This window comes from Vidua macroura, chromosome 14 (genome assembly GCF_024509145.1).
Source record: "Vidua macroura isolate BioBank_ID:100142 chromosome 14, ASM2450914v1, whole genome shotgun sequence".
NCBI classification, from domain to species: domain Eukaryota; kingdom Metazoa; phylum Chordata; class Aves; order Passeriformes; family Viduidae; genus Vidua; species Vidua macroura.
Genome location: NC_071584.1, coordinates 11,672,024 through 11,687,341, shown reverse-complemented (window position 1 = coordinate 11,687,341; position 15,318 = coordinate 11,672,024). Strand labels below are relative to the sequence as shown.

General features: G+C 38.5%; 1 protein-coding gene across 2 annotated transcripts in view; it reads left to right on the top strand.

Moving 5' to 3' along the window:
* The window catches only part of GRIA3 (glutamate ionotropic receptor AMPA type subunit 3), a 146,249-nt gene that overhangs the window by 30,857 nt on the left and 100,074 nt on the right, over window positions 1-15,318 (top strand). For both annotated transcript variants that reach the window (XM_053990016.1, XM_053990015.1), the window contains exon 3: window positions 3,420-3,659. In XM_053990016.1, coding sequence (XP_053845991.1) covers window positions 3,420-3,659 — 240 coding nt within the window. The remainder of the gene's footprint in view (window positions 1-3,419; window positions 3,660-15,318) is intronic.

The following is a 15,318-nucleotide window of genomic DNA, read 5'->3' as shown; positions in this document are numbered from 1 at the left end:
TCTGAGGTGTTACTTGGAGAAGGTCCTGCTTAGTCAGGTTGTTCACAGACTGGTTTTTTCTCAGATTATTCACCAATTGATGATGGGCACATTGCATAAATGAGCACAATCTGCTATGAAAATAAAGTATAACTCAGTTGAGTCACAGTTCAGAAATATTCCTTAGTCTTACACCTGATAAGAAATAATGGGTGAATCCAGGACTATTTGAAATGCTTTTGGTTTTTAGGATCAGGAGACCTTTGAGAATGTTTGTTTACATTGCAAGAAGGGATGATTCCTGGAATACTTGGTTTTCTCTGCAGTACAGACTCTACATGAAAATGATGCCATTAATATATACATGAAAGAAGCTTGATCTGTGAGGTACAGGCTCAGTGTATGTGAGGACACTCACTCCATTAATCCCACTTCACTGATTATTCCTATGGAATTAGAGGGTTTACACACCATTTCAATGATTTGGAGACTGCCAGACTTTCTAATGTAATTTTTGTTTTTCCCTTTTTTCCATCTGTAAGTTAATGCTTTTTATTTGTTACTTCAGCAGATAATTTTTTATGGTAGCTTTTCTGCTTTATATCCTGCTGCTATGTAGTTTAACGAAATGCCTTTTTAAACAGTGTATTTAATTCCTCAGTCATGCCTCTGGGAATAAATTCTTACTGTATTAGAACTTCTTTTATATCTTTTCTTTTCTGTGGTTGATAACCTTTGCAAACTTTCCTTTCAGAAATTACCACCTCTTATTTCCTTTCTGTCTCACCAGCTGCTATTTGCTGCTGGTCATGTCCTGTTACAGTGGCTTAAATACTTAAAGAAATTCCTTTACAGCTTTTCTAGTTTTTGCATCTAGAGCTTCAGGAAGAAAATCAAATTTTCACACCTGATTGCTGATTTTAGATGTTCTCCTTGATGCTGTATCAATGACCTGCTATTGTGGAGAATCCTTTTTAAAATTACTCTAACAGTTTTTAGTGATCCTGAATGGTGGAAAATGTGATGATATTTCAGAAGTAGCAATGCTCTAGATTTCTGTGTAGAAGTCATGTCTTCTTACTGGTAATTACTGGGTTTTTTGCAAAGTTAAATATGCAGTGTTTTTGCAGAAGCATTTAATGGATGTCTTGGTTTAGAGAGTTTTAGGATAAAAAACCCTGAAATTAGTGTTGTCTCTAAAGAGAAGGGCGTTTGCCAATGAGAGAAATGAATACCAGTGGGTGAAAGTGAAAAAAAACCCCAACTGTTTATTAACAAAAAAAAAGGGTGCACGCAAGGCACAGAAAAGGATTGAATAAATGCTGGAAATTGAAGTTTCAAACCCTTAACCCCCACGCCAGCCAGGCCTGTGTGTCTGGGGGCACAGATGGCAGCTGTCCCCTTTGTCTCAGGGAAGGGGAGGCACAGGAGCTCACGCAGCCACTTGGGCAGAATAGATGGGAACACTTCTGGTGTTGGTCTCCTCCTCACAGCAGGCAAAGCTGGTGGGTTTTGGTGGCCTTTCCTTTGCTGGCTTGGTCTCTCCTGGGGCCTGGACTGTCCAGCACAGCCCCCACAGGCTCATGAGAGTGGAGGGGAAAACAAAGAAAAAAACCAAGCCAAAACAGTTCAAGGGGGGAGGGAAAAAACCACCCCAAAACAAACAACCCCCCCACCCCACAACCAAAAAACTGAAGGATGTCTGCTGGAATCTAGAGAAAAAGGTGGGGAAAGAAAAAAATGAAGCTTCTTGTCACCAGATGACACAAGCAAAAACGACGCACCACAGCCTTGGTCACGATGAAGAGACTAATTTATTTTTTCTGACTCCAATCTTTTATAGTTCTCAAAAGGTGCCAGTGGATTGGAGGGTGAACGTGCCACCTCTCCAACGACACTGGACAAACTACCTGTACATCAAATTTCTCTGCCTCTATGAAAGAATGAAAAACAATAGGTTATTTACAGAAAGTTGTGTGAGAAAGTTCTCTACAAGAATGTAAACTCAGAAGGCTTTAGAAAACTCTTGAAAATCAGGGCGACAGCTTCTTGCCTAAGCAAGCAAATCTAATCCAACAGCAGGAGCAACATAACGTGTCCCAGTCCATGGTGCATGGAGCACACCCTGCGAAGAGAGTTCCAAGAGAGCTTTCCCCTGGGGTTCCCAGGCTCCAGCCCCACCTTCTGGTTCATATTAAATCTACAGCAGCCATTTCTGGGCATAAAGCAGAGGATTAGGGACTAGACTATCGCCATAAAGTCACCCCAAGGCAATGGGGCTGGTTGTAAATGGTTGTTAAATCCAGTTCTTGACAATTGAAATTGTTAATTGTTACTGAATGAACATTTTTCTAGGAAACCTTTCTTCATTACAAATGGGCCTTGCTCATCCCTGTTCAGCAGTGGTATGATTAGAAGTGCTGTTGTGCTGTGTTGTATTGCAGTTGTAGTCTTTTTGTAATCCAGAGCCCCAGCAGCTCACAGATCAGGCTCCCTTGCTATCTGTGATTCAGACTCCCTCCATGGAACAAACCCAGGGTCACAAGAACTTTGTGCTTTTCCTACAGAGCTGAACAACTAAGAAATTCTTTTTCCTGCAATGCCCATGAAACTGACCATGTTTACAATTTGAAATATTTTCATCTTTGTCCAAAATGGTCATTGTTCAATCTCTATAAAGGGTGGGAAATAATGAAATATTTTCCCCAATAAGTACAAAAAAAAATCATATTTGTCTGCATTTTGATTTTTTTCTGATACAAGATGAGTTTCTCAGGGTAGCAGAATGGTTAATGACTAACAGCCTTAAGGAATATCTGCTTTAGTCCCATGAAGCAACAATATGTGCTCCTCATTTGTGTTGTCATATAAGTCACAGACTTTATTACTCTGAAAGATTTTAACACTCTGTTAAGAAGCCACCATAATTCCTTACTGAAAAAGACCACACAAAGATTTCAGAGTTGTGGACTATAAAGGAATAAAACATCCAGATTTCTTTGATTCAGATCTGAATCAATTTTGGATACCAGGGGAAAAAAACCCCTTAACATTCTGACTTTAAGGCAGGCCTGACATTTGTCATGTAGCTCCTCACAGAGCTCTCAAGGTGCTACTCAAGGAAGGAAAGGTATTTTACAGACAGGTAATGTAATCCCATGTTTATTTTTAAAGAATAAAAAGAGATTAGTGGATTGTAACAACACTGAACAAAACATCACCAAAAATAAATGTGTTCAGGCCAGTTTAAGTGCTACAAAGTTGGTACAATTGATTGCTGCACTGAAATTAGTATATATTATTTCATTAATTCACTTCATCTGTTGCATCATACAGAATAATATCAGGAATGGTTGGAAGGCTTACCTCAAATATACTTTGAAAGTCTGATTGTATTCCATTATATATCAGATTTTAACAACCTTGTCTGTCTTTCTTAGTCTGTTCACAGTTTTCCAGAGGAGTTTATGCCATCTTTGGATTCTACGACCAGATGTCCATGAACACCCTGACGTCGTTCTGTGGAGCCCTTCACACGTCCTTCATCACACCGAGCTTCCCAACAGATGCAGATGTGCAGTTTGTCATCCAGATGCGGCCAGCATTGAAAGGAGCCATCTTGAGTCTCTTGACCTACTACAAGTGGGAAAAGTTTGTGTACCTCTATGACACAGAACGGGGTAAGCACTCTCATTTTGACTGATTTTCTGTTTCATAGCTTGCTCTGAGTACTACCAGCATCAGTATGTGCAGACCATTTTTTGGGGGGATGTAGGTCAAACTTTGTGATGGTCCTAGAAAACCAGTTTGTTCTGAAGGAACTGAAATGAATGGATAAATGACAAGGAAGCATCTTCATGTTACTGATAACTTTTAAGGAGATTGTCTGAGAATAGTGTTAGCAGAGTAAGTATTCAGCTGGCATGCCTGGTTTCCACCAAACTGCAGACTCCACACTGCCAGGGTGTTTGAGTCCTTGCAAAAGAAATAAGGTCAACATTATGAAAAAGGCTGATAAGCAGGACCTTCCACTGTGTGTGCATTGCAAATCCCACACCACTTTACATAAATGCACATTTCTCCTGTCACTGGACAAAGGCAATCCATGCTAAGATACACTCTGGAGATGTCTAAGCATTAATAATGGTCTAAGCATATATTGTAAGATCTCTGCTGGAGTCTAGGGAAAAAGGTGGGGAAAGAAAAAGAAGCTTCTTGCCTAAGCAAGCAAATATTAATCCAACAACAGGAACAATGTAACTCAACTGTGCTGGGCTGGAGAAAAGATGCTCTAGATAGCTCACATTACAGAGACAAGTTGAGATACATGCCAAGAATGACCAGAGTTATGTTTAACTAAGTGGGAACATATTAAAACCAATGTGTTCACACTTAAGCCAATTGTTAACTACTAATGAGCAGAAAATGCGGTAAAAATCTGTCAAAGAAAATCTGAAAAATCTGTCAAAAAGAGATCTAGCCATCAGAAACCATTTTCTGTGAGGAGTCTTTCAGCTGCCACCTGCTCTGAGTGTATTGAATTTGCTGAATTTCCTCTGTTACAGATTTCACCTGGGTAGCATTTTTTATATCAAATAGATGTGCCACTGCCCTTCTTACCAGCTTCATGATTTTTGACTTCAAGAAATTTTTCAGATCAAAGGGATCTCAATAGAGACAAAGAAGCTTAGATTCTGTTCCAGGCTCCCATAACAATATTTCCTTAGGCTACTGCATATTGTTAAGGATCAAGTCTTCAGTGGGTTTGCTTTTCATGCTGAAGAATAGTAGTATCACCCAACTAAAACCTAAAAAATCATGTATTGAAAAAAATTCATTTTCAGTCTGAATTAGGTGAATGGCAAGCATTTCAAATTTTCTGAGTGATTTGGAGGTGTTAAATATTTCTAGCACTGAAAAACCCTAGCTGTGATATTAAGTAGGAAAATATGGTGAAGTTAAGAAAACCATTACTTCCAAAATCTTTTAAAATCACGACCCATAGATCTGTTTTTCTGGCTTAGTCCACTTTTAAATGAAAGCTCCTGTGAATAAGCAGTTTGTCTTAGTAAGAAAGGCTTATTTGATGTGGCCAAATACAATGAGCTTACAGTGTGTAATGAAGTAAAATGCCATTAGTTCCAGGATGAAATTTACCATGATTAAGGCTACTAAACTTGGCTTTGGAAAGAATTTCACCAGTCATTCAAGGAATTTGGCACTTTAGACTGGAAAAATCATCCAAAACAATAGGAGTTTCACTAGAACTTGTCTAGATGACATGACTATCAGACTAAGTGAGATAATAATGGGAGTCAGGAGGAGGGGAGGCTTGCAACCTGAAACTTGCATTTATTTGCAGTTCTCAATATGTACAATCTTTAGGTAGACACAGTCTGAGCTTTTTACGATGGTTAATCCATTTGGAACACTTTACTCAATCTTACAATGACTAACCAAAATCCTGTGGTGAACTTCCAACATCTCAGAATGGTGTTAGGCTGGCCCTGTGTTATGTCAGCCATTCTGACTGTCAGAGTGACAAATCTGAGTGACATGACAGTGAAGGTCACTGTAGGATTATAAAATGTAGGACATTAAGGATAAGGATAAAGGACAGCTGTGTCTTTAGCATGGAAGAAGCATCAGTACATATAGGTAGCTTGATGATGGGCTTTAAGTTGTTTGGTATAAACTTACATCTTATATGTTCTTCCTAGTTGCTGCTGTTTGGTAACATACCTATTATTTGCTAAAATGGGAAAAAATGAACAGTTTATTAGCCTCACTTACTGCTGTTTTAGTTTACTTCATAGAAACTTGGTAGCCATCCTATCAAGAATTTTAATTCTTCTAGTATTATAATAAATTAGGAAGTTTACTATAAGAGAGATACAGGGCAATTAGGTACTGAGAAATGGAGGTTAGATTCCTTTGAGGAGTGGTAATCATGTGTGACCTCAAACATTTGACAATTGCAGTAAGTTCACCAATTTCTTGTGATAGGCATTCAAATACAAAAAAATTCCCCAAAAGTTTGGACAGTAATAATGGGGAATGACTGCTTGTGTCAGGTAGTGAATAGACTGTACATGTTCTTTTGTTAAGAAATGCAAACACTAGAGCTGTCCCAACTTTAATAATTCCTGTCTTAGATACTTAACTGCTTTGGGGCACAAACACTCTAGAGAGAATGTCTTGAGCAGGTAATTGTCAGTTCCTGAGATAAACTATCCTTTAAATAGTGCATTTCTAGGAACATTATAAACTCACTGAGAACCTGAGAAATCACTAAATATTAGACTATTCTTTCTTATAGTCAGTATTATTTATGGACTGAATTGATGTTTTAAGTAGCTTTACCATATTCTGCTGAAGTGAAAGACCACCATGTATGAAACATTGCATATACTATTAGTACCACAGCATATTACACATGCCATACAAAACTGAGTAAAGATTCTTGTGGTTTATTGAACTCTTTTGGTTTAAGCTTAGGAAAATGCAGCTTTGTGAAATTGTTTCCTTTTTGTTCTTTGCCATCAAGTCGTGTAAGTGTATGGTTTCCTCCTCAGTGACTTTATGTACAGTACTGTGGTGTTTGGCTCCTGCAATGAAGACCAAAGATAAATCTCAAACAATATAATAAAGATGTATAATTACATAGGTGGTGAAGCTTTTAATGAGTTGAGTGTGTACATTGTATATACTTACATTCTTAAGTATAAAATAATATTTTCTCTTGCTATAAGATGACTGCTGCAGACTGTGCTCTCAAATGTATATTTATGTGAAGGTATAAAATTCAGTTTCTTAAAAACTGCTAAAGCACATAGGAAAAGAAATGGTGAGATTCATTAATTTCACCAGCAAGAATTATGTCTTATCATTGTTAATTTCAGTTGATAAACTTATTTTTCTATGAAGAAACAGAAATTTAAGAGAAATACCAAATCACATTTCTCCTCTAGTACCACCAGGAAAAAATCTAAAACATGCTTTGCAGAGAGCAGTGGTGCCTTAGGAAATGGCTGCTAAGGGAAGAAGAGACATTAAGTGGTGTGTAGAAGAAATAATCATATGTTCACTTCATGCCACATGCTTTTAGTTCATGTGAAAGGGAAAGGCAGGGTTGATTTCTGTTTATGTTAACTCACATCAGTAAGTTGACACTGTTGGTTGCTGTGATGCATGCAAAATATCTGATTAATTGTATGGTGCTAACTGCCTCAGTGGGCTTCTCTGCAGTAGGACTAAGACTAATTAAGATTGTCAGGATGAGATGAGGTGAGGTGATGTACAGAAGGCTGTTAAGAATTTAGGTAGCACATTTCAGGAAAGTCACCTTTTGTATCTCATGCTGAGGATTATGCTTCATCAAAACCCTCAGGTTTACTTTCAGTCTTCAGCTCTGTCTCTTCTCTTGCTTTACTTTAAATCAGCTGTTGTTCCACTGAATTCAGTGAACTGAAGTAACACAGGTGTGAATGTGTGCAGAGGTAAACTTGTGTGTTTCATAATCATATTATCGTTGCTTGAAAGTATGAAATACTTCTTAATTATAAAAATGGAATGGTGAACTGTAATACTGAAGCTTTTGTTTATTTAAATTTTCATAATATTAAGTAACATTTTGGTTTATTTTTGCCAGAGAAACACAGTTTTGTACAGATTGTTTGCTTTCCATCTGTCAATGTAACACGGACATTTTTTCCTAAGTTGTTTTGATTTGTCATACCTACTGTGCACGAAGATACTTATTTCTGTCAGGCAGATCACTTAAAGCCACACCAGGTGATTTCTGTGATTTGCATCAAGTCTTCTTCAGGTCATAGGAGTCATTACAGGACAGGAAAATGGCCAGTTGTGTTTGTGTAATGCCTTCCTACTCCATGGCTGCTCAGTCTGGACAGAGGTATAGAGACATCACAGGTTTTTTGTGGCGTTGTAACCAAACCCCTCACTAAATCTGAAATACTTGTCATTTGGTTTTGATTTAGTCTATCAGTAGATATCTAGCAGGACCAAAAGTCAAGGGAAAAAAAGCCTTAATAAATATGGTTATTGCTGGGTAATTTTTTTTTCATTGGCTAACAGTGGCTAGCTGAAGGCTGAGGCAGGGAAGTGTTAATCTAATGCCCCAGGTTATTTGGCTAAGGAGAGTTGAAAATGTCTGCTTTAAAAGCAATTACATCTTTAATCCTTACTGCTACCAAAAGACAAATGTTTGACTTGAATGTAATGGATAAGTAAGGATACAGAAGGCCTCAAAATATAGCTTCAGAAAATATGACCAGTCCTAATTCTTCTAAATATAAAACCTCCTGGTACTCTGCTGCATAAAGAAATGTCAGGTGAAAAGAGTGGAGAGGGGAAAAAAAAGCTACAACTGGAAGCTTTTCAGTGATCATGTGTAAGGCATCAAATTGCCTTAAAATGAGTTCAGTACAAGGCAATGAGGTCTGATTCCCTGCTTCTGCTGAAGACAAAGAACAACTCTGTTGAGTTCTGTTTTTACAAAATGAGGTTAGTTATCTATCGCTATCAAAGGACAAGACACTTCTGAACTGCTTTCCCTGGAGAGTGGGCGATTGGAGCTGATGAAAGAAGTGGTATGTAGAACCAAGCTCATTATAGCTTCCACAAAATTAAATTGATGGATTTTTATTTTTGTCAATTAAGTAAGAGTTGCATTGAAAGTTACTCATATGTAGAATGTAACTCTTTTTTTTTTTTCAAAACATGGGGTAGGATTAATTTTTATGGAATCTAAAAGGACTGTGCTTTAGTACTTGGTAGATTCCTAGGGATTTTAGAATGCTGTGTTCTGGTGGACCAACTTTCTCCTGAAAACAGCAATGAAGAATGGAAACTAAGATAGAGTGACTGACTCCTGTTTATAAGCACCTTCCATCAGCAAAGAGGTGCAAAAGAACTCCTCTTTCCACATAGCTCATTTCTTAGACTCTGTACTGTCTTTCTGCATGTCAGGAAGTGTTATTTTATTATAAAGATCATTCTTCAATGAAGGGGAAAATAAAAATAGTGGTAGTAGCTACACCAACATTAGTAAGCCCTGAATTCAGCACCTGCTGTTCAGTCAAATGTCAAAAGAATCGATAGCTGAGCTGTTCATTAACATGCTTATCTTCAGAGCAGGGGAGTTATCCCACTGGTTGAAAAACTTCTCTGAATCTCTTACATAAACAAAAAAGGGATTAATGCCAGCTTACATTTTTCTCAGAATTAAACATGGGCTTGGTCCACTTGAAAATTATAATTCTTGCTTGCTAATATGTTTATACCTGCTTAATTCTTCTCAGTTGTGCCTGTGAGGTTGATGCATTGAGTTTTGCTTACACTTTCTAAAGTATGAAAGGTTCTAAAATTTTGACATTTTCTTCTGTAAATGGCAGTCTGTGGTGAAGAATAAAGCAACGTACAAAGCTTGTTTGGGAACCTATAAAATACCAAAAGTGACCACAAAAGGGAGGGTTACTACAAACTTTGATTCTTCTGAGTTTTTTGGCTCTTTGCAGGAGTATTTTGGGCAGCAGTTCAGAATCATGGGATTGACATGGAGAGAGTATCAATTGCTGGCATTTAGGTAGCTATGTAGATAAGCTGTCTCATTCTCCTTTCTCACTTTATATAGTGTAGGGAGTCAAATCCTGGCAAGACCTCCCATGTCACAGGACCAGGTGTCACAAGCCTCTACATTTTAAGACTTATGTGCCCCAGTAACTGACATGCAGAAATTTCTAGGTCAAAACCAACTTGTAGCACGGCCACAAATGTGGCAGCTTTTGCATGGCTTTGCTTGAAAGGATGTAGTGTAGTTTCAGGTTTTCATGCTCTGCTACAACAGAGAACACACACAGTGTAAAGATCCTTATGATAGAATATCCATTATTTAGATTTAAGGAACAATCATACTCAATGTACTTACATGCAATAGTAAAATGATCTATTTCTTTCACTATCAGCCTTTTGGGCATGAGTGATTTTACCATCTTATAATACCTAGAATTTATATTTATATAGGGTTTAAAGTCATAGATATTGCTTAGAGATGTTTGTATAAAATATAAGTAATTTAACCTCACAAGGAGGCAAACCATGACATACTTATTTAGGGCACATGGTTTCATTGCTTTCAACAGTGTAATGTATGAAGCAAAGCTCTATTCCGGAAACAAGCCAGGACCTTAATTGAAATATTTCAGGATTACTTTACTGTTTGATTTTACTGCCTAAATATGTTCAGGAATAATCTGAGTCAGAACAGTTAAATCTAGCATTTGATGATCACTTTCCATTTATTTCTTCTGAAATCTCTGAAGTCTCATACCAACTCCTTTTATCTTGGTCTCTGTGGTACACAGCTACAGAAGAAAGCCCTTTCACTGATCCTTGCCCAAACAAACGTTGAGACCCTGCATGGGAGAATGGATGTTGACCGGTTTTTAGGTGGACTGAGAGCCTTAAGCATTTTCCTCCTGATCTTCCCCATTAGCTGCTATTTGTTTAGCTTACCCCTGGTAATCACTTAAACCGTTTTTCTAGCTTATGAACAAGAGGAATGGATCAACTTTGAAAGTCATCCAGCATGAGATGTATCATGCTGGCAAGATGCAGCTTAAGGCCAACAGCACAGCATTCATGGGGGTATTCTGTATGGCAGCTTTGTGCCTCTTTACAACAGTTGTGTACACACAGTGGGCTCAGTTTGGTGCTGAGATGCCTGGGCCCAATGCCTGAGCATCCCTTGAAGCTGTTGGAACACACACTATTGTCAGCAGTGTTTTCCAACAAGAGGAGTAACTGCACATGTACAATATATTTGTGTCTTGCTCCATGGAGCCTCGGACAATAAGGAAGTGTCAGCCCATTCATAAAGAAAAGGGTATTACAGTGTCCTCATATCCACATTCACACTGAGTGTGAATCCAGGTGTGTTTGAGAAAGTGTCAGAATCTGTCTTGACCTTACGTGAAATCAGGTCATAAACCTGAGGCAGAACATTCTGGATACAGAGTAAGAATGGGGCAGGTTCAGGATAAATGTCTGGAAGTCCAAAGCAGGATGTGTCCATCCTTGTGGTCCTAATGAAAGCAACCAAAACCCTTAGGATCATGGGCTGAGGCCCTGAATATCTTCTGTAGTAAACAGGAAAACCAGCAGCATTGCTACTCACCAACGCCTTGCAGAGATGCATCTGCAAATTGTTGTATTTATAAACTGAGTTGGGTAAGTGCATGCCTTTAAATATTTATCTTTTTATAAATGTGCATGTTTTATCAACTTTTGGTAGAGCCGTAACATTTAGTTTTTTCATTGTATGCACAAGTAATTTAAGTGCAGATGCTTTTGTTCTCAGTTGATTTTATGTCTGCAACAACAAGGCTTAAATGGTCAGAATCTCACTTTTCCAGATTTCCTGAAACAAAGCCAAAGTTTCAAATATTTCCAAGTGGGAAGGGAGGGGCTGAAAAGATACATGAGAAGCATTGTTGGCCCTTTTGCTCTGAGGCAAAGGCAAGGACTTGACACAAAGCCAAGCCTTAGAGGTGATGGACAGGCTTTGCTTGGAACCAGAGAAGACAAGGTGGAATTTGTGGATCCTGGGAAGGAGATAGGACTTTTTAGACTAGAAAGGAAGTCTGTAGAAAAGAAAACCTGTATGCAAAAGACTGAGGGTAAACTTTTATCAAGCCTATTTATTTAGTCCATCTCACCCAACAGATCTAGGAGTGTCTGAAAGTTACTTTTCTTGAGTTCATTATTTTGCATCTGTATATGCAGCACAGCTTTAAAAGCTGGAAGTCTTTGGTGTCTTTGGCATATGGATGCTCCAAGAAAGGCAAGCTGGCTTCACCTGGGAACTTGGGCCAATTCTGTTAATGGAATCTCTCTTGCTGACTTAAAATCTGCATAAGGCAGCTGGTACTCTGTGGGATTGAAGAAAACAGCACTATTTAATACAAAATTAAGATGAAGCAATTTTCAAGTATGTACCAAAAAGAGATGTGAAACGTTGCATTAGTTTGTAAACTTGACTTCTTCAATGGAGTGGCATGTTCTGGTCAACACAAGTTTTCCAAAGGTAGGACATTTTGACACCTTGTTCCTTAGTGCATTCAAGATGGCACTTATTTAGCATGTTAGTATTCTTACAAGTTTTCAAATGTCATCATCTTTCTCTGGATCTAGACTGTGTGTTTGCTCTTCCTGTGCATCTTTCACCTAGAAATTGGTCTTTCTTAGCCTGAGTGACAAGTGCTACTGGTGGCTCGTGGTATTTATGGAAGAAGGGCTGTTTCTTATTCACAACAAGGGAACAGGTTCCCAGCATACACTGGGAGAGACTACACCCCTCTTTGAGCTTGGTGTGGTGGTGAGAAGATGGTTTTCAGCTCAGGAAAATGAAGCATTCACCAGGTGAAGAACTTCTGTGGAGTGAACACAGGCTGTTGTAGCTTAATAGAATGACTGTAATAGGTGGAAGTAGTAAAAAACACCAAATACAAAGGAGATTTTTCCAGTGCCTGAGAAATATATGAGTAAAATGGAGTATCTCAATGAGTTAGTAAATCAAAGCTGCTCCTTCCATAGAGTGGCCTCAGATGCTCCAGAACAGCTTCTCAGATGAGCAATGATATGCATGTTCTTTTCTCACTACTAAAAGAGAGACTTCATATGCAGTTTGAATTTCTTTTGATACAGAACTGTACCATGCTGAGTGAATGGTGTGTAAGAATTTAGCTTTGTCAAAGCCTTTGTGCTTTTGAAGTGGTTTTCATTTGATGGTCTCAAAGAGCAGTGAAAGAATGTTGTATGCAAGGGGTTCCAGTCCCGCTTTTCAGATGGAAGATTTGATCTACTGATCAGCAGGTTAACAACCTGGTCTTCATCTGCTTGTATGGAAATACCTTTGAGTTGAAAGCACTGTGAGCTTTGACTTAAGAGATGTGCAGAATGTCGTGCTGGACGTCAATGGCCACGGTCACTAATGACAAGCAGTTTTTCATGCTCCTGCACAAGAATTCCTTAAATTTTACCATGAATTTCCCTTTTCACCTAGAAAAATACTTGAACCTTTGAAGAAGGTCATAATGGATTAGTTAGAAGCTTTGTATTTAAGGTAGTTATTTAAAGATGTTTGCCATGGAGTTTATATGAATGAATCCACCGGTTATGTCTTCAGTACTTTCCTTCATCTATGACACTTGGCCATTTTACATGTAGTTTCTTTTTTCAGGCTTCAGAAAATTTACCAGACTAGTTTGACGACATAACTTTTTCTTTCCAGAAAATATCAGCTGTTTTAGTAAGCATAAAAATGACTAGAGTGCTTTGTAGAAGGAGAGTAAATGTGAATGTATTTGTGACAAACCCACTCAGCTAGCAGGTAAAATGACCTCATATTGTATTTGGGTTAAGGAGTTTTAAAAGTTTTTTTGTCTCCGCAGAGATAGATTCTTCTGTGATTTCTCTTGAGACATTTAATATCACACTTCTTTCTTTTTTCTTTTTTTTTTCTTTTTTTTTTTAACTCCCCTTCTTGCACTTCAGAGTAGAACAGCACTGTGAGCCTGCATTTCAGGAGGTATATAAGATTTGGTAGTACAGTGGGATGAAAAATAGCTCCACAAAGTGATTAAGTATTAATCTCTAAAGAAAAAAAGTTTAAATTTCCTGACATGAATTTTATACTCAATAACAAGTAATTATTCATTTCTTCAACTCAAGATGCATAGCTTTTCCTGGCCACCTCTTTTGCTTTGATTCACAATGCAAAGAATCATCAGGAGGGAAAGGTGACCTGAGGTTTTATTCCTCCTCAGCCTGAGCTCATCATGTTCACAGGCCGTTGCTTTGCACTTATAAGTATTTCTGACTTACCTTGGTTGTCAGCAGCCCAAGGAAACAAATCAGCAGTCAATGATTTGTGCAGCTTAACAGCATTATTCAGGGTCCCTCTTTAGTTTGTTAAACTGAACAGAGTTGTCATCTTTTACAACAGCAAACTATCCCCTTTAATGCTGAAGTATTTCTCCTTCAGTACTTTGGGCCAGGTTCCTCATGCACCACTCCACAATGCAGGTTAGCCCTGGAGTCTGGATTGCACGTGGAGTACACCTGTGCTCCTTGCAGGTGGGTGGGATAGAGCCTGAGCAAGGTGCTTTTCCCAAGGTAGTAGCTTAGTGAGCAGTGTGGGCTGGTGGGACACACCTGAAGGTGAAATATTTCATAGGGCAGAGCTGGGCTGCTGGAACAGAGCTCAGGTCTGTCCCGTGCCCCAGCACAATGCCTGGTGCTGGAGCTGTGAGTGCTTGGGAGGCTGTGAGCATCCCAGAGCTGTGCTGGCATGTGCCAGCAGCAGTCTGGAAAGGTTAGCACATACAAGACGTGGTTGGTAAGGTGTTGTTTGCTTAGGGGATGTTCTTGTTAATGCTGATAGTAATAATTGTATGCAGTGAATTGTCAGGGCTGTGCACATATTAGGTGTAAAAAGACTACTCTTATTTGCATAAAGTGATAATATCTTTATAACATTTCTTCTGTTTATGGAGTTATGAGTTATTTCTCCATTCTGTAGTCATGTTCAGAAGAGCAGTAATTCATTTTTGGTGACTCACATTTTGATAATCTTCCCAACTGTACTTGAGAACAGGTTATAAAGGAGCAGGACCACTCTGCACAGTGCATTGAGCCCTCCTGCCCAGGGCCTAATACACATCCAAATTGCTTTGTTCAGTTGTGGCATTTTTTAATCAGCACCTATGTGTTATGAGCATTTAACTGGGCCTTCTTTCCCCTTTGCAAAGTAAAGGACACTTCTGGTTATTCTGTCTTAGCCTAATGAAAGGCTGTTCAGTGAAAAGCCCTTTTGCTCCTTTCCTGTTCATGTGGCATGGTGTGCAAAGCAGTCCAAACACAGTGGCTCTGAGCTGTTCTTAAGCAATCTAGCTCTCATAGTCATAGTTAAGAGGACTTTTCCAGAGAAGAAAATGCATGACAATGGTCATTAAATATTCTCTGAGGGTACCTTAGAATATTTTAGATACTCTGAAGCCATTAAATAAATGTGGCAAATAATGCAGACATCTTCAGGTGTCTTTTTTAGCAAAGAGTGTTTCATGGTGGCCACTCTGAGGACATAATACTGTAATTTTTGTAGATATATATGGCTTTGTAAATTCATACTATGATCCCCTTGGTGATGTAAAAATAATGATGTAGTCTCAGAATTAACATGGAAAAGCAATTGTTAAAACTCTTGGGTGCCTTCAATTGGAGTGGAGTATTTAATACAGAAGTATGTGTGGTTCTAAT